The sequence below is a fragment of the Somniosus microcephalus genome, chromosome 1 (assembly GCF_052327205.1).
Source record: "Somniosus microcephalus isolate GS21.2 chromosome 1, FLI_Smic_1.0, whole genome shotgun sequence".
NCBI classification, from domain to species: Eukaryota; Metazoa; Chordata; class Chondrichthyes; order Squaliformes; family Somniosidae; genus Somniosus; species Somniosus microcephalus.
Window position 1 is genome coordinate 264,644,425 of NC_140987.1, and position 19,907 is coordinate 264,664,331.

Genomic DNA, 19,907 nt, shown 5'->3' on the forward strand with positions numbered 1-19,907 from the left:
ACCAAGTGATTCCTCACTTAACCCCCACCCGCTCCAGTGCACAGTGTGTGTGATAGAGGGAAGCAGGGACTTTGAGAGTGAGCGTTCTAACTCCTGAGCAGTCACTTAGCCGTGCCTTATAGATTTTATCCACTTAATCACAAGCATTAGAAGTCATTTATCTTTGTTTAAGTGACAGAAGGTCTAATTCTCAGAGACCAACAATCCCAATATAAGCAATGTACCTACCTTGCTAAATTGCACTTGCTCTGAATAAGAAATCGACTGAAATGATCACAATACTGGCCTGTTTCCAAGCAGTATGATTGAGCATGCAGTTGTTGTGCACTGCTAGCAAAATACAACAACTAATTGCACACTCTGTCACACTAGTTGAAAACTGACTCGTTCTTTCTAGCATGTTATGTTGATATTTTGTTCCCATCACTTACAATTCAATATAACTTTCAAGAAAGACTGAACAGGCTGGGGCTCTTTTCTCTGGAAAAGAGAAGACTGAGGGGTGACCTGATAGAGATTTTTAAAATTATGAAGGGGTTCGATAGGGTAGACATAGTGTGATAAATCCATGAAGTGGAACAAGGACTCAAAGAGGCGATATCTTAGAATTAACACGAGTACTTTATTAACAACTGGGAAACACATACATCAGGCCTGCATCCTGGCATTCCACCTTTGCTGACCTTTAACAGGAAGCAATCCCCTGACCTTAGCAGCAGCATTGGCTACAGCATCACCCAGTGGACAACCCCAACCATAACAACCCAGATCACTATATCCCTCCCCCCATAAGATTTCTTAACCCACAACCATTCCTAAGGGTCACATACGAAGTCGCCATTCACCATGTTCCATACTTGACGAATCTAACAGGTCAGTATCAATCTCTCTGGTGGCTTGCGAGTCCTTTGTGAACGTCTAACAGTAAAGTCCCTGCTTGTTTGTGGTGAAGCCACCAGCTGCTCCTGAGCAGTGCTCAGAGTATCTGACTCTGCAACGATGGTTTCCTCTTGATGAATGGGTTCCTGTGGAATTGTCTCTGTCCCTGGTGGTGTCACCACAGATGCACTTGGATAACTGGGGGCAACCCTGTCCTCAGTCATTGCATCTGGAACCTTCATTTCAATTTCCCCTTGTCTGGGAAGTATCTGATCTACATGTCTGCGTACTACCCTACCATCTCCCAACATGACCTTTTATGATACTGGACCGGTCATTGAGTCTATGAAGCCAGGAATCCACTTTGGTCCATAACTGAAATTCCTGGTAAGGACCGCATCTCCTTCTCCAAAACTTCGGCTCTTTGTTCTTTTGTCATGGTTCTCTTTTTGTTTGTTTTGTCTGTATTCCATTTTCCTTTTTAGGTCTGGGTGGACAAGGTCAAGAGTGGAGCGTAGTCTATGACCTAATAACATCTCAGCAGGAGAGAGTCCTGTGGTGGATTGAGGTGTTATTCTGTAGCTGAACAGAACCCATGACACTTTGGCTGCTAAACTCCCTTCTGCACTTTTTTTCATCATCTCTTTAAATGTTTGTACGGCTCTCTCCGCAAGTCCATTTGAGGACGGATGATATGGAGCCAAGGTCACCTGCACTATGCCATTTTTTCTCAAGAACTCTTTTGTCTCTGTACTCACAAAACAAGTGGCATTGTCACTCACCACGATCTCCGGTAGCCCTTGATTACTGAAACTCTGACGCAGGCAGTCTATAGTAGTAGTGGCGGAAGCAGAATTTACAGGATAAGCATCCATCCATTTGGAATGTGCATCAATGATTGTGAGGAACATCTTCCCCATGAATGGACCTGCATAATCTAAGTGCAATCTTCTCCATGGTTTATCCGGCCACTCCCAGGGGTGGAGAGGAGCCGCTGCTGGTGTCTTCCGGTGTTCCTGACAAGTGCTGCATGTCTTGACTAGATTTTCTATCTCCTCATCTAGCTTTGGCCACAACAAGTAACTCCTAGCCAAGGCCTTCATACGCGAGACCCCAGGATGACACTGATGTAGTTGCTCGAGGATAGACTGTCGTGCTGGCTGTGGAATAATCACTCGTGCTCCCCACAACACACAACCATCCTGCACACTCAGCTCTGTTTTCCTGACACTGTAGGGTGTGAAGTCAGCCCCTTCCGGATGCTGCGGCCATCACCTCACCACATATTCTCGAACTCTAGACAGTACTGGATCTTTACCTGTCCATGTTCTTACTTGCTCTGCAGTCACAAGTGCCATGTCAGTGTCCTCCAACATCAACACTCTGTCCTCTGGAGCTGCACGGATAGGTGTGCCTGGCAGTGGAAGACGGCTCAAGGCATCTGCGTTCCCATGGTACTTGCCCGCCTTGTAGACGATGATATACTCATATGCCCTCAACGTCACGGCCCACCTCTGGATCCGGGGTGACACCATCTGTGGAACTGCTTTCATTTCATTGAAAAGAGAGAGAAGAGGTTTATGATCGGTGCATATGGTGAACTTCCTGCCATATATGTACTTGTGGAACCTCTGTAACCCAAACATTACTGCTAACCCCTCTTTGTCTAACTGGGAATAGTTTTTTCCGCTGGTGTTAGAGTTCGGGACATAAACCCTATTGGTCTTTCAGTTCCATCTTCCATGCAGTGTGAAAGAACTGCCTCCACCCCGTAAGGTGAAGCATCACAAGAGAGAATGATGTCTTTCTCTGCATTGTAGTGAACCAGCACATCCGACGACAGCATCAGTTTCTTGGACTGTTCAAATGAAACCCCCTGCTCCTCTCCCCACTGCCACTGTGTCTCCTTGCACAGTAGTTTGTGAAGAGATGCTAACACATTTGACAAGTTTGGTAAAAACCTGTTATAATAGTTCAGCAGTCCCAGGTAAGCTTTTAACTCAGCCACATTTGTAGGAGCAGGGGCGTCCTGCAGTGCTTGTACCTTCTCCTTGAGTGGATGGAGCCCAGTGGCGTCCACTCTGTGTCCCAGGAACATTGCCTCATTCCCCAGGAAAGTGTACTTACTCCTCTTGAGCCGGAACCCTGCCCTCTCCAATCTCTGTAGTACCTCTCTCAGAGTGCTGAGATGCTCCTGGTCGGTTCTTCCCGTCACCAGAATGTCATCCAGATAGATGGAAACATGTGGAATCCCTTGCAGTACACCTTCGATTGTCCTCTGGAAGACAGCTGGACTAGATGAGACACCAAACGGTAAGCGGCTATATGTAAACAAGCCCTTGTGTGTATTTATGGTGACATACTTCTTTGATTCGTCATCCAGTGTAATCTACAAGTAGGCATGACTCATATCCAACTTTGTGAATTTCTTTCCTCCAGCCAGGTTTGCAAAGAGATCCTCTGTTTTGGGAATAGGATACTGCTCTAGTTTGGACACCCGATTGACTGTCAATTTATAGTCTCCACAGAGTCTTACCGAATTGTCCGGTTTTAAAACAGGTACTATGGGAGCTGCCCATTCCGAACATTTCACTGGCTCCAGTATGTTCTCTCTCAATAGATGTTTAAGCTCAGCCTCTACCTTTGGCTTCATGGCATAAGGCACAGGTTGTTGTTTAAAAAACCTTGGCGGTGCCTCCTTGTCTACATAAATCTTAGCTGGGGGGCCATTAAATGTGCCAAGTTCCTCCTTGAACACATTCTCATGTTCACTCAACACTTCTTGCAAAGTCAACTGTTTGCCCACATCTATTTGATGTACTGCTCCCCAGTCTAATTTAAGTTCTTTTATCCAGCCCCGACCTAACAGGTTTGGTCCGGTACCCGATACTATAACTACAGGTAGCTGTTCCACTGTGTCCCTGTGTTGCACAGTTACCTTAGCTGTACCTAATGTCGCTACTCGTTCACCTGTATGTGTTTTAAGATGCAGGGAGCAAGGCTTTAACTCTGGAACTTTTGCACGGTTCCACAATTTTGAGTACTCTGCCTTGTTCATTATGGTCACGCCGCACCCTGTATCCACTTCAAAGTTCACCTTAGAGTCATTTACTGTCAGTTGCAATGTGATAGGAGCCACTTTTGGAATGTTCTCGAACATGTTATACATTATGAACATGTCCTCTTCTTCCTCAGCTTCCCCGCTGATGTGGTGTGCTCCATGTTTTTTCACTTCTCTCCCTTGGTTTTGCTGTCCTCCCCCTTTTGGTTTGGATTCCTCCACAGGTGATTTCGCCCTGCAAGCTCGTTTTATGTGTCCTTGTTTCCCACACTTGTAGCACTTTTCCTCCAGAAACCGGCATTCACCCGCCAATTGATCGCCCTTGCATCTATAACATGCCTTCACATGCTCATGTTGTGGTTTCTGACGCATGTTCAACTTGTGCACAACAACCTGACCTGCAACTTGCGTAGCATTAGCCCTGTCTGAACCCTGTATTTCTTTTACATCTCGGTTCGCTGTCTCTATGGCTTGAGCAAGTTCCAATGCTTTTTCATAAGTAAGCCCAGTCTCGGATAATAAATACAGCATTCGGTCGTCCATTATTCCGCAAACTAGCCTATCTCGCAGCATTTCCTTCAGGTTGTTCCCATAATTGCAATCTTGTGCTAATTTACACAACACCACTACATAGTCCATTACACTCTCTTCCTCTTCCCTGTTCCTTGAATTAAACTTGAACCACTGTACAATCTCACTTGGCTTAGGGTTGAAATGTTCTTTTAGCAAGGCCACTAATTCAACAAACGATTTGTCTCCAGGCTTTTCAAGACTGAGCAGATTCCTCATCAAACTGTAGGTTTGGCTTCCCACTGAACTAAGCAGAATAGCTTTCCTTTTTCCGGCATCATTTATTTCATTTGCTTCGAAGAAATAACCCAACACTTCACAGTATTCCTCCCAGGTTTGTGTTCGAATATCAAAAGCGGAAACCATTCCTACCGTGGCAGCCATGCTCTCTTCCAACTGGTAGCTAACCGTAGCTCGTAATTTTGTTGTTTAAACGTCCCAGCAGACTTTTCTTCTTTATCCAGGGTCCTTTAGTTAGCTCATCGCCAAATGTGATAAATCCATGAAGTGGAACAAAGAGGCGATATCTTAGAATTAACACGAGTACTTTATTAACAACTGGGAAACACATACATCAGGCCTGCATCCTGGCATTCCACCTTTGCTGACCTTTAACAGGAAGCAATCCCCTGACCTTAGCAGCAGCATTGGCTACAGCACCACCCGGTGGACAACCTCAACCATAACAACCCAGATCACTATACATAGAGAAGATGCTTTCACTTGTGCGGGAGCCCAAAACTAGGGGCCATAAATATAAGATAGTCACTAATAAATCCAATAGGGAATTCAGGAGAAACTTCTTCACCCAGAGAGTGGTTAGAATGTGCTACTTGCTACCACAGGGAGTGGTTGAGGTGAATAGCATAGATGCATTTAAGGGGAAGCTAGATAAACACACGAGGGAGAAAGGAATAGAAGAATATGCTGATAGGGTGAGATGAAGAGGGGTGGGAGGAGGCTCGTGTGGAGCATAAACACCAGCATGGACCAGTTGGGCCGAATGGCCAGTTTCTGTGCTGTACAATCCATGTAATTTTGGATTTCTGCGTTACTGCATAGGCCATTGTTGATGTCGAGAAAGAATCACCTAGCAACCGAACTAGTCGCTGAGAGAAAGACTAGATTATTTTCCACTGACGTTGCTGTCAGGAAGATGGAGATTCAGGATTCAAAGCTGTCAACTGAAGGATATAGAGGAAAAAAGTAAACTTCTAGGAGCAGACTCAAAATTTCTTACTGTCAACACAAAATGCTGATGAGTTTCCCCAGAGTAAATGGAAAAAATTGGTTTCTTAGTCTGTATAATCAGGCAAGGAAGATTCCAAGGTAAAGTCTTACAAACACTGCCTGTAAACTCCTTTTGAAAACAAACTAGTCATGTGCAGACCCGGATGAGTCTAGGGAGCACATTAGTGGTAGGAAAGGAAAATGACATGTATGTGACACTGAAAGGCTCAGCACCATTTAAAGGGGAATGTCACAATAAGGGGACAAAAATTCAACAAAAGCCTTTAAAGAGCTTCAAAAGCATCTAAGGCCATTGGCAGCTTTTGCAAAGGCAATGGGAATTAAACAGTGGCAGTCAAAAATAGAAGAGAAAAAGAATCCTAGATGCAGATAAAGATGTTATGGCTTTTGGAGAGGATGCAGAGGAGATGTACCAGAATGGTACCAAGGATGAGGGACTTCAGTTACGTAGAGAGACTAGAGAAGCTGGGATTGTTCTCCTTAGAGCGGAGAAGTTTAAGGGGTGATTTAATAGAGGTGTTCAAAATTATGAGGGGTTTTGATCGAGTAGCTAGGGAGAGACTGTTTCCACTGGCAGGAGGGCCAGCAACCAGAGGACACAGGTTTAAGATCATTGGCAAAAGAACCAGAGAGGAGATGAAGAGAATTTTTTTTACACAGTGTTCTGGAATGCGCTGCCTGAAAGGGCGGCGGAAGCAGATTCAGTCGTAACTTTCAAAAGGGAATTGGATAAATACTTGAAAAGGAATTTTTTTTGCAGGGCGATGGGGAAAGAGCAGGGGGAGTGGGACTAATTAGAATAGCTCTTTTGAAGAGTTGGCACAGGGATGATGGGCCGAATGGCCGCTTTCTGGTGCTGTATGATTCTATGATATCGACTTCTCTGATGACCCAGCCCTAGTCACGTGGCAGGGTTTGCAAAAATGGTTGGTGACATCCTAATGGGTGTAACCAATCAGGCAACACTGGCTCTTGAGCACCCTGGTGTTCATACAGTACCATATTGGAGCTTCATTTTTCTTTCAATGGATACTGGCCATATCAGCTGGAGATGTATTACTGAGTGGCTCCTCAGAGCAGCATTCTTTCTGGCCCTTGAATGTATAATCATAGAATGGTAAAATGATTACACCACAGAAGGAGGCCATTCGGCCCATTGAGCCCATGCCGGCTCTCTGCAAGAGCAGTTCAGCAAGTCGCACTCCCCTGCCGTTTCCCCATAGCCATCAAATTGTTTTCCTTCAGGTACTTATCCAATTTCCTTTTGAAAGCCACGATTGAATCTGCAGTGCATTCCAGATCATAACCACTCGCTGCGTAAAAAAGCTTTTCCTCATGTCACCTTTGACTCTTCTGCCAATCACCTTAAATCTGTGTCCCCTGATTCTCGACCCTTCCACCAATGGGAACAGTTTCTCTCTATCTGCTCTGTCTAGATCCCTCATGATTTTGAATACCTCTATTAAATCTCCTCTCAACATTCTCTGCTCCAAGGAGAACAACCCCAGCTTCTCCAGTCTATCCGCGTAACTGAAGTCCCTCATCCCTGGAACCATTCTTGTATTCTTTTCTGCACCCTCTCTAAGGCCTTCACATCCTTCCTAAAGTGCGGTGCCCAGAATTGGATACAATACTCCAGTTGAGGTCGAACCAGTGTTTTATAAAGGTTCATCATAACTTCCTTACTTTTGTATTCTATGCTTCTATTTATGAAGTCCAGGATCCCGTATGCTTTTTTAACTGCTTTCTCAAACTGCACTGCCACCTTCAACAATTTGTGTACATATACCCTCAGGTCTCTCTGTTCCTGCACCCCCTTTAGGATTGTACCCCTTAGTTTATATTGCTGCTCCTCATTCTTCCTACCAAAATGTATTAATTTGCACTTTTCTGCGTTAGTTATCATCTGCCACATGTTTGCCCATTTCACCAGCCTGTCTATGTCCTCCTGAAGTCTGTCACTATCCTCCTCACTGTTCACTATACTTTCAAGTTTTGTGTCATCTGCAAATTTTGAAATTGTGCCCCATACACCCACATCCAAGTCATTAATATATATCAAGAAAAGCAGTGGTCCTAGAACCGACCCCTGGGGAGCGCCACTGTATACCTTTCTCCAGTCCGAAAAACAACCGTTCACCACTACTCTCTGTTTCCTGTCACTTAGCCAATTTCGTATCCATGCTGCCACTGTTCCTTTCATTCCATGGGCTTCAACTTTTCTGACAAGCCTATTATGTGGCACTTTATCGAACACCTTTTGGAAGTAATCCGAGATGGTTTTAAACTGGGAGAGTTTGATTGTCCATAATGTCTACCAAGGTCATAATCATAATCAAAATCAACTTTATTGTCATTGTTAGTGCACAAGTGCAGTACAACGAAATGTAGGCTTGCGGCTCCCGAGAGTGTACATTTAGATCTGATCATGTTATTTACCAGGAGAAATAACCAGGATTTATCTGTAATTTAGAAGCAAAGTGATAGAATTGTTACCATGGTTTGTAATATAAAAATAATTTTCAAACAAAGTGCTGGAGATCTGGATAACATTTTAAATGGACCATAGGGTATTTGAAAACAATGCAGATTATTGAGGCTAATGATATAACTTCATTTTGCTCAGGTATTTATATTTATTATCACGCTCAAACTTTCCACTACCTACCCCAGTAACCGTCACCTCTGGACCAGCAATGACTGTAATGCCTCCAGAATGATGACATGCCTTTAACACTATAAAACAAAACAGAAATAATCTGATTGGAGCGGTTTGCAAACACGAGGAAGTAGTTTTTCTAGTACAGTCACTGTCACTTAAAATGTCCATGTTTAATTGGCCATTAAAGCAAAAACCATGAACCATTTGCTTTAACATCAATTTTAAAATTAACAGAAAGCTACAGCTTCATTTACTTCATGCAGAAACAGCTGTGTTTCCGCACCAGTTCGCACCTTGTTAAGGTGAAGCAAGGACAATCCTAAGTAAATAACAGCTCCTTTTAAAGTTCCGTTTTGTGTATTTAAACCCTTGTAATCCACAATAAGTGGTGCTGGGGTTACAGTTTTACCGTTTAAATGAAACTAGCTGCACTGCATGCAGCCTTGTTTGGTTTCTTCAGTCCTGACTATTGTATTGATGAGTATCACCATAGCGCTACGCCATTATACCAGGCATCGCGTGTAGCGGGAAAATCGTGTTTGCATGAACGCGCCCGCTATAACCGGTGGGGACTGTATAATCAATGAACGTGCAATTAATGCACGGCACTAAGAAGAGCAAGATAACAATTTTTCAGAAATTGATGTATACTTTAGGTTGATCTTACATCTTATTTTGCATTTGTTTCTTATCTGGTGATTTGATTATCTTGTTGATTTTTATCATTTTTCTCCTTTCCCTCTTTGTCTCTGCCAACCCATCTGCAAGTAGGGCAGTGGTCTGCCAGTTTGTACCAGACCTCACCCATTGCAGCTCTAGAGCACACCCAGCACAGCACCTGGAATTGCCCACTGGACAGTTCTTTCTTTCCGGGGCTCAGCTTGACTTTCTTTTGGCACATCAATTGGCCAGTCCGAAACGGGATGGCTGCAGGACGTTATGGGCGAGGTTAGATATGTGTGAACGTGAAAGGCCTCTTGCTGGTGCCAGCACGCAGCAAGCATTTTAGTGCGGCAATTGGAAACTGGGGCGTCTGTTGTCTGCGTTAGTCTGATCAAAATACCATGGTGGTCGTCCCCTAAGCTGCACAGGTGGATCACGCTCCTTGGCGCTTGCCTGCAATGGTTATGTCTCACTTGGGAAATTGCGGGTGTAAGGCACAGCTGAAGCTCTAGTGTAATGCAACAGGCAATTAACAAAGTCTGAGAGACTTGCTGCTAAATTTGCCCCCATCTGTCTGTCCGCATCACCATATCAGTAACATAGACTGAACGGCAGAGCACATGAAATAACACTGAGGTGACACCATGGGCTGGATTTTGCCAATGGGGAGCTTTTGGAGACAGGACTCCCACTTGTCGGGTTTCAGTCCCGCCTCCATCAACTTCTGGCCAACACACGCTACTTTCCCTTGATTGACCTTGTTAAGCCCGCCCAGCGAGCTTAGCCGGCCAATTAAGGGAAAGCCGGTTACAGAGAGCGTCAGCGTATGACATTTCATCTGTCAAAAATTTTCGAAGCTGACATTCTCTGTTGTTTGATGAGTTCTTGTATTCAAGACTCATCAAACCTCTTTTGTGAGCAGAAATTAGATGGTTGTTGCATTGGAGAATGCAGCAGCCATTCTGTCATCTCTGCCGGTGAGATGCGAGACTCTCCGCATCCCCAACATTTGAAGCCTGCAGGAAGAAACAAAGGTAAGTAAACATTTTCTATCACTTTCCACTCACCTCACATACTTACCTCTCCACACTTGTACCCATCACTTACCTCCACAGCGCACTTTTGCACCCCTCCGACCCCCTCAGATCCACTGCTCGCCTCGCTGACCATGGTGGGGTTTGCAGCCTTCGGGAAGCCTGCACTTGTGTGGGTAAAATGGGGATAATACACTTATCTGCCTGTTAACTACCTATTAACAGGCAGTTAAGTGGCTGTAATCCCCTTCCTGCCTCCAAGGAGACGGGACCCGGTGCGGGTTGGCTACCCGCCTCCCGGGAAGATGGCACGGAGGTGGGTTGGGGCGGGACGGGCACCCGCCCCCAGATTCTGCCATTTTTCCGGCAGTCCCGCCTCCAAACCCGCCTCCCCAGGGTTGGCAAGATCGCGTCCTATGAGTGAAGTTATGCGAATTGTAAGTCCCACTTTTTATTTGTGTGTGTTTGGTTCAAAGTCCGGAAGATACTTTAAAAAATGTAACGGAAGTATACGAGAGTGGACGTTTGAAATAAAAGCAGAAAATGCTGGAAAACACTCAGCAGGGCAGCCAGCATCTGTGGAGAGAGAGAAACAAAACAGAGTTAACATGATAGAGGTCTTTCATATTATGAAAGTGTTTGATAGAATAGACTTGTGGGGAGTCCAAAACTAGGCGCCATAAATATAAGATAGTCACTAATAAATCCAATAGGGAATTCAGGAGAAACTTCTTTACACAAAGAGTGAGTAGAATGTGGAACTCGCTACCACAGGGAGTGGTTGAGTGAATAGCAGAGATGCATTTAAGGGGAAGCTAGATATGAGGGAGAATGGAATAGAAGATACTGAAAATAGGATTTTAGATAAAATGGGTTGGGAGGAGGTTCATGTGGAGCATAAACACCAGTATAGACCATGTGGGCCAAGTGGCCTGTTTCTGTGCTATTAATTCTATGTAATTCTATGCAACGTTTCAGGTCGATGACTTTTCATCACAACTGATCACAATGACATCACAGTAGGGCGCTAGAATGGACTTGTGGGTAGATTTCCATTGGGCGCAAGTGGGAAAGGGGAATCAGAATGAAAGAAAAATGAAAACATTAATAACAGGTTTTCTAGGAGATTGGAGTTCAAACAATGAGTATATCATCAAAAGGAAATTATTTACACTTTTAATTACTTGTTGCCTCCTCCCCTCCCTCCTCCCCTCACCTCCGCCGCCCCCCTACACCCCGGCCTCCCAAGGCCTCCCAGAGGTCTGGTGCTCCTCCAGCCTGTTAAAATAATACTGAGAAGTCTTTGCTAAACTGTGTTTAGTTTGATGAATTCATCATTCAGAGGATGTAATTCACCAGAGAACTCATAGATTGAGGAATATAGAGCAACAGTATCGTCTTAAGCAGAGGTTAATGTTATGCTGGTGGCATTCAGCTAGTGCCCATAGAAGGGATTATAAAAACAACAACTTATAGCATCATAGAATGGTTACAGCACGGAAGAAGGCCATTCGGCCCGTCAAGCCCGTGCCAACTCCTTGCTAGAGCACCTCAGCTTTCCCCGTAGCCCTGCAAATGTTTTTCTTTCAGGTACTTATCCAATTCTCTTTTGAAAGCCATGATTGAATCTACCTCCACCACCCTTTCAGGCAGTGCATTCAAGATCTTAACCACTCGCTGCGTAAAAAAGTTTTTCCTCATGTCGCCTTTGGTTCTTTTGTCAATCAGCTTAAATCTCTGCCCTCTGGTTCTTGACAGTTCTACCAATGGGAACAGTTTCTCTCTATCTACTCTTTCCAGACCCCTCATGATTTTGAACACCTCTATCAAATTTGAACACCTCTATCAAATCGCCTCTCAATCTTCTCTGCTCTAAGGAGAACAACTCCAGCTTCTCTAGTCTATCCACGTAACTGAAGTTCCTCATCCCTGGAATCATTCTCGTAAATCTTTTCTGCACCCTCTCTAAGGCCTTCACATCCTTCCTAAAGTGTGGTGCCCAGAATTGGACACTGTACTCCAGCTGAGGCCGAACCAGTGTTTTATAAAGGTTCATCATAACTTCCTTGCTTTTTACTCTATGGGCAGGATTTTCATTGGGCCGTGGAGGCGGGATTGGAGGCATGTGGAGGGTTAAAATCCCGAAATCAGGGGGCACGAATCCACCCCGCCCCCAACCCGCCTCCATGCCAGTTTCAAAGGAGGTGGGTACCCGACCCGCGCTGGGACCCGCCTCCCCGAGGCGGGAAGGGGATTAGTGCCAATTAACTGCCTGTTAACAGATAGTTAACAGGCAGTTTTTAGCCTAATCCCTATTTTCATTCTTGAAGTGTGGGATTCCCGACAGCTCTAAACCACGCCAAGTTAGCGAGGCGGGCCGTCGGGCTGAAGGGCTTGGAGGGGTCGAGATGTCCGGTGTTCAGGTGAGTGATGGGTGCATGAGTGCAGAGGTAGGTGTGTTTGGTGTGTTTAAAGAAGTTTTACTTACCTTTACAGCCTTCCTTCCTTCAGGTCTCGGGAGTCCCTCATCTCACCGGTACAGAAAGCAGAATGGCCGCGATCTGTCAAAAATTGCAGCATTCAGTTTTCTGTTCTGGGGCGATCTCTAAATCATCCTGAGAGGAAGGAATTAACTTAGAGTACAGATTGTCAGTGTTTGACAGCTTCAAACAGCTGTCAAACACTGATATTTCATCTGTCAAAATGTCTTGACAGATGAAATATCAATCTGTGATGTCACCTGTTGCTGGGTGGCCCTTCATTGGCCTGCTGAGCCCGCTGGGCGGGCTCAACAAGGTTAATCAAGTCAAAATCGCGTGGGTTGGCTACAACTCGATGGAGGCGGGACTACAACCCCGAAAGTTGTAGTCCCGCCTCCTACCCGCCTCCTCAATGAAAATCCAGCCCTATACCTCTATTCATGAAGCACAGGATCCCATAAACTTTTTTAACTGCTTTCTCAACCTGCCCTGCCACCTTCAACGATTTGTGCACATATATCCCCAGGTCTCTCTGTTCATGCACCCACTTTAGGATTGTACTCTTTAGTTTATATTTCCTCTGCTCATTCTTTCTACCAAAATGTATCATTTTACACTTTTCTGCGTTACACTTCATCTGCCGCGTGTTTGCCCATTCAACCAGCCTGTCTATGTCTTCTTGAAATCTATCACTATCCTCCTCATTGTTCACTATACTTCCAAGTTTTGTGTCATCTGCAAATTTTGAAATTGTGCCCTGAACACCCAAGTCCAAGTCATTAATATATATCAAGAAAAGCAGTGGTCCTAGAACCGACCCCTGGGGAACACCACTGTCTATTATACAAACACCACTATATTATACAAACTTACATTTATATTGTACATTAAAGTCGCAAGAACTCCCAAGGTGCTTAACAAGAGCAATACCAATAAAAACATTTTTGACATTGGGCCACAGAAGGAGATAGCAGGATAGATGAGGGTCATAGAGGTAGGTTTTAAGGCGCGTCTTAAAGGAGGAGAGAGAGGTAGAGAGGCGGAGAGGTTTCGGGAGGGATTTCTAGAGCTTAGTGTCTAGGCAGCTGAAGGCATGGCCGCCAATGGTGGAGCGATTAAAATCGGAGATGCGCAAGAGGCCAGAATTAGAAGAGCGCAAAGATCTCGAAGGCTTATAGGGCTGGAGGAGGTTACAGAGATACAGTGCAGTAAAACTGCAGTGACCATAACCCTTGATTATATGCTTTTTAAAATTGGTACCATTGTGTCATAATTTGCAAAGTCCTCATGAAAAATTCAGTACAAAGGATGCCGTTTAAATGTTACACTGAATATGATTTATTTGAAGATGCTGGAACACGATTAAGTCCGTGTTTGACGTTTACTAAAATGTGTTTTTGTTTGGTTAAAATAAATTGCTGTTTGACTTTTGCAGCATTCGTGTGAGGTTTTATGCAATGTTTCCCTTCAATAATTGCAGCTCAACGGAATATTCAAGACTGCTGGGCTGGATTGTATAACCTGCCTTGTGGTCACTGGTTAGCAAAATGCACGTTGATATGGGACAGGCTTTTATAGCTCCCAGCCAAGTGTGCAGTAGTATGAACACAACTTTTTAAATTCCACTCTCCTGTGCTCTCGTGGATCAGATCAGATAAATGGTGTCACAAAATGAAAAACATAAACAGAGGTTCTAGTCCATCAAAATTCTTGTAAAGTTATGGTTTTAACTGAGGAAATATTATCTTTTTGTGGTTTTGGATTAAAGTAATCTCCTGTCTATAACTTTTCCAAGCATAAAGCTCGGGCTGGATGCATTGCCATTAGAATCATAGAAGGTTACAGCACAGAAGGAGGTCATTCAGCCCGTCGTGCCTGTGCCGGCTCTTTGAAAGAGCAGTTGTGTTTAGTCCCACACTCCCGCTTTTTGTCCGTAACCCTGTAAGTTCCTCATCCTCGAGTACCGGACAACTCCCTTTTAAAATTATTGATGGAATCAGCTTCCACCACCTTTTCAGGTCGAGCGTTCCCGATCCCGACAACTCAGTGAAAAAATTCTCCTCATCTCCCCTCTAGATCTTTTTCCAATGATTTTGAATCTATGACCTCTAGTTATTGACCCACTCGCCAGAAGGAATATTTTTTCTCCATAAAATGACTTAATTGAGTCCCGATATGTTCAGAGGCCTCCAAACATGACATTAAACAGATCTCGAGTGGTTTATCTTTCTATTGATATTAATGTTTTCAAGTAGCCCTGTTACAAAGGACTAAATTGATGTATGTGCTTAATGCCTTCTAGTGATCGAATTATGTATTGTTTCCCTAAAACATGCTTCAGTGCAGTGCTCTGAGGATGATGTACAGTACTTGAACAATTCATCTTCGTTAATGTGGATAATGTGAAATCTCCACTTTTTACCTGCTTTTATCTTTCTCTTTCTACTGAGCTTCATTTTTATTGTGTCATGATGGTTCGCTGAAAGATGTAAACTTGAGCTCATCCAAAACTCTGCTACCCGTGTCCTAACTCGCACCAAGTCCCCTTCACCCATCATTCCTGTGCTCGCTGACCTACATTGGCTCCCAGTTAAGCAATGCCTCAATTTTAAAATTCTCATCCTTATTTTTAAATCCTTCCATGGCCTCACCCCTCCCTATCTCTGTAATCTCCTCCAGGATTACGACCCTTTGAGGTATCTGCTCTCCTCCAATTCTGGCCTCTTACGCATCCCCGATTTTCACCGCTCCACCATTGGCGGCCGTGCCTTCCCTCCCTAAACCTCTCCATCTCTCTACCTCCCTCTCCTCCTATAAGACGTTCCTTAAAACCTACTTCTTTAACCAAGCTTTTGGTCACCTGTCCTACTATCTCCTTATGTGGCTCGGTATCAAGTTCTGTTTGATAATTGCTCCTGTGAAGCACCTTGGGAAGTTTTACTATGTTAAACGCGATATATAAATGCAAGCAATGTTCCCTTTAAGCTGCACGGCCACGCAGCGATCTGCACGTCCCGCACAGCTGGCTTAACAGCGTTCTGATAGGAAAAACCGAGCACGCGCAGTAATTTGAATGGGCCGCGCAGCCCCTTAAAGGGGCCAGCACCCAAAACATTGAATACGAGTTGTTGTTGAATACGTATAACTGGCGGCAGATGTGACACCACTCGCTTTGCATCTACTCTCATGTCGTATTTCACCCCCGTGAATGTGCACTTTAAACGGTTTGGGTTTAAAACAGGCACTTCCACTTAGTGTGGCCAAAAACTGAATGAAAATGTATTGCAGCCTTTGAACGTTTTGGTGCTTTTGGAACTTCAGGTAGTCAATTATTCGGAGCCCTCTCACACATCTCAATCAGCACATTGCAATATCGCCTCCCGCTGCTCTATAAAAAGCAAAAAACAAACTGAATGGAGTAACATAGTGGGGAACTCGTGTTTTACTTTTGAATATTTTAGTTCGTGTTTTTTATGTCCTGGTAACTTTTACCATGAAGAAAGTGCTTGCATTTCTATCGCACCTTTTATGACCTCAGGACGTCTCAAAGCGCTTTACAGCCAGTGAAGTACTTTTGAAGTGTAGTGATGTCGGAAGCATCGCACGATTCAATGTGGAATCATCAGTATTCATTAGGTTCCTTGGCCCTGCTTGCACACCAACCTGTGGTTTTTTTATCGTAAAGAAGTGTACCCGTGCCATTGATCTCTGTGTGATCTTGTTCTGTTTCAGATGTACATCACAAGCACGATAAAGACCAAAAGCAGCAGATTAGCCAAACCCGTGTTGTGCTTGGGGGCTCTGTGTGCTGCTTTTTTAACGGGACTGAACCGGGTGTCTGAATATCGCAATCACTGCTCCGACGTGATTGCGGGCTTTGTACTGGGCAGCACAGTAGCTTTGTTTTTGGTAAGTCCATCTTAGCATTCTAACACTGAAGCTATATAGATGTGTCAAATTAAAGATGCCCTTGCAGGGTGACTGGGTCTAAGAAAAGTTAGAATTTATGTTAAGGGACACATGTTCATTAAACACAGTATTCCCCTTCAACAGCAACTTGTGTTAATGTAGAAAATCGGCCCAAGGTGTTTCACACCAGATTCAATGTTTCTTTTCTTCCCGCCTTGAACATTCTCCCCTCCTCTGCTGAAGCTGGTGACTGAGGCTAGGCCTTCACCAAGTGATTATTCCTCGTGTGTCAATCTGGTCGACATGTAGGCTATTTGACTGGGGAGGGCATCATGGCCAATTCTTCCCCAATGTCCACAAATGCACTTTCCAGCAGGGATCACTGGAGAATGATCAAGTGCAAGGCAACCTCCTATAGGATGCGGTCTCTGCCCCAGTCAGGAACCGGTCCAGCTCCCTCCTGAAGAGAGTCAGCACCCACCACACCAGACGGCAACACATTCCAGAGACTCACGTCTCTCTGGGAAAAGAAGAACCACCTAAAATCCCATCCTATTCCTACTTTTACATAGCTTAAACTCCAGAACCAACACAATGCCACCTGACCACCCTCACCTTTCACTTCAGGTGAAAATGGAAACCATTCTTTACTGTTGACAATTTCTCCCATGTAGTCGCCCTCCTTTATTTCATCTTGCAGCTCTGCCTTTCAGCATTCCTCTGAAACCAGGAGAGGGCAGATGAAGTTCCAGAACTCTGGGATCACAAGCAACCGTGCTGCTCCAAAGGGAATTTAGTGCCACAAGGCGAGATGTGTAGTAATGCACAGTCCAATCCATAGATGCCCTGGCCAGCAGAAAACTCATGATAGGAAATTGCGGGGCTGTCCCATCTCACCCTGTGGAGCAAATTCCTTTTGGACCAGTATTATTGTGGGTGATCCCAAAGTTTAGAGGAAAATTTCCTCTGTTCTCTATTAGTAAGAAAATCATAAACATTATTCCTAGCTTTATTTAGAAGCCTCTCTTGAGACTGTTTCTTGTTTGATAAATTTCCCTAAAATGTAGGGGAAGGTCTGCCAAATGTTTTTTCTCCATGGAAATTCCCTTTTTATGATTTAATTGTTGATGAAGATGAGAAGACAACCCAGGAATCCAGGCTCTTAAGGTAACACTGCAGGAGATCATGGTGGTTGAATTGGGCTACGTAGCAAACATTTTTCAGGCGCTACACGGCCTCCTAAGTCTCAAAAATGGCGGACAGGAAGCACGCGAACACTCGCGACCTGAAGTGCGCTGCCCGCCATATTGGGTAAGGGAAAACAAGAGGTGTCTTTTACCCACTCCTAAAGCAGACATTATTAAATAAGGGGCGTAACGCCTGCTTCAGATCCCCGCTGCAACATTGGTTTGCTGCGAAGAAAAACAACTCTAAAACATCACATAAATAAAAAAAATGATAAATACCGTCACCATCCTGATCGCCGCCGATCCAGGCCACCTATGAAGCCCCCAATACCTCCCCAACCCCTTGATCCGTCTCTGACCACCCAATCCTTCCACCAACCCCACCCCCGATCCTGACTGCAACTCCCCGATCCCGAGTTCAAGGCTCCGATCCCTCCCCCACGACCCCCCTCCCCGATCCCTACTCCAATCCCCCCGATCCCTCCACCCCGGCCCCAACCTCCAGGCCCCCTCCCCCCGCAATCCTTCCCCAACCCCCCAATCTCTGCTCCGAGGCCCCCAATCTTGACTCCGACCCCCCAATCCCTCCTACTGACCCCCTGTCCTCCGATCCCAACTGCAACCCCATCACCGATTCCTTCCTCACGAGCCCCGATCCCGACTCCAAACCTCCCGCCCCTCGCCCGGCGCCAATCCCTCCTCCGAGGCTCCCAATTCTGCCTCGATCCCCCCCGCCCCCACCTCCCGATCCCATGTTCAAGCACTGGACCTAAAAGGACACCTCCGAAACACGGTCCTGAATATAATGAGATCTGAGGGCCAAGATCCGAGGCTCCATGGGAAGTACCATTTGTGAGGGGTGGTGGGGCTCCCAAAAATGGACGCTCCCAAATTTAGCACCCCCACCCCCCCGAGACTAACCAGTAGGGAGTAAAGCCCGAGAAGATCATTTCTCAATATATCCACAGAGTTATGTATCAGGAGGTCTCTGTTCTGTGGAATGTGCTACCACTTGCCCTCGGATGCTCTGCATTACAGAGAGGCCCTCGCTGATAGTGCAATTTTAGCCAGAGGTTCCGGACGGCTGAGTTACTGGCCTTTAACTTAATACCGCAACGGATGGCTGTGGGCCCATCCCTGAAAACATCCGTCCAACTATAGAGAGGCTTTGAATTGCCTTCATGTGGTTCTGATACTCGGCAAGCATTCACCTAAGTCTCTACTCAGTTATATCATAAAGATTTGGAAAATTCCCATTTCATTTCTTAAAGAAAAACAGCCAACCCTCCCCTCTGCCTCCACTCTGTTAAATCTTTATTGAATTATTACTGACATAAACCTCCATTTTTTGCCAGGGAATATGTGTTGTTCACAACTTCAAAGGAATGCAGGCCGCATCGGTTAAACAGAAGCCCGAGGATCCACACGGAGTGCCGTTAATGACATTCCCTCGGGTGGAAAGCCCACTTGAAACCTTGAGTGCACAGGTAAGCCACGTAGATTCCCCTTTCATGCTTTAGCTTAAGGCCCTAGCTTCACACAGTGAATATAAAATTTGAGCCACCTTAAGCACCAAGGTTTGCCCTTTCTACCACTTAATTCAAACTTTGTGTTAGTCAACAGGGGGTGGGGGGGGGAGGGAATGTTTAAAACAGAAGCGTGGGGCCTCCCTGTTTTGGGATTGTCGAACTAGAATGAAGTAAGGCCACCCAAGGGCAATCCAACTGAAAACTCTTGTCAAACTTCTTAAGGAATTACTGGTTTCCTTCACTGTCCTGTGCCACGGAAAGAGGTGAGACTAGCTGTGTCGTAACCACAACTTAATCTCTAATGAGATGTCAGCTGACCATTATCCAGTGTGAGAGCCACATTTTTAGTTGGCAGAGCCACATGACTCATTTGCATAGAGCAACTAGGTCACTTACTAAAGACATGATTATTCTACCACCAAATCACCAGTCTGGCAGAATGAAGCCAGTAACCTCCATAGTTCTACAATATGTCTTACTTTGGCTACAGTATATTTTCGGGTGCTTTTTCAGTTTTTACCAAATCATTTCTGATAAAACTCTTCAATTTAACTCAGAGGTTTATTGTTTATTCATCACTAAAAGGACAAATCTCTCAACTCACATGATTTGTGAGGTCGGCCATTTAGGACTGACATGAGAAGGAATTTCTTCACTCAGAGGAGTCACAGTCACGGAACAA

General features: G+C 45.0%; 1 protein-coding gene across 7 annotated transcripts in view; it reads left to right on the forward strand.

Moving 5' to 3' along the window:
* The window catches only part of plppr1 (phospholipid phosphatase related 1), a 234,237-nt gene that overhangs the window by 194,543 nt on the left and 19,787 nt on the right, over nucleotides 1–19,907 (forward strand). For all 7 annotated transcript variants that reach the window (XR_015079037.1, XM_085993317.1, XM_085993278.1 and 4 more), the window contains 2 exons: nucleotides 16,333–16,509; nucleotides 19,052–19,183. Coding sequence is in view for 6 of the 7 variants with exons in the window: in XM_085993317.1 (XP_085849443.1) it covers nucleotides 16,333–16,509; nucleotides 19,052–19,183 (309 nt within the window). In the remaining variant the exon portion in view is untranslated. The remainder of the gene's footprint in view (nucleotides 1–16,332; nucleotides 16,510–19,051; nucleotides 19,184–19,907) is intronic.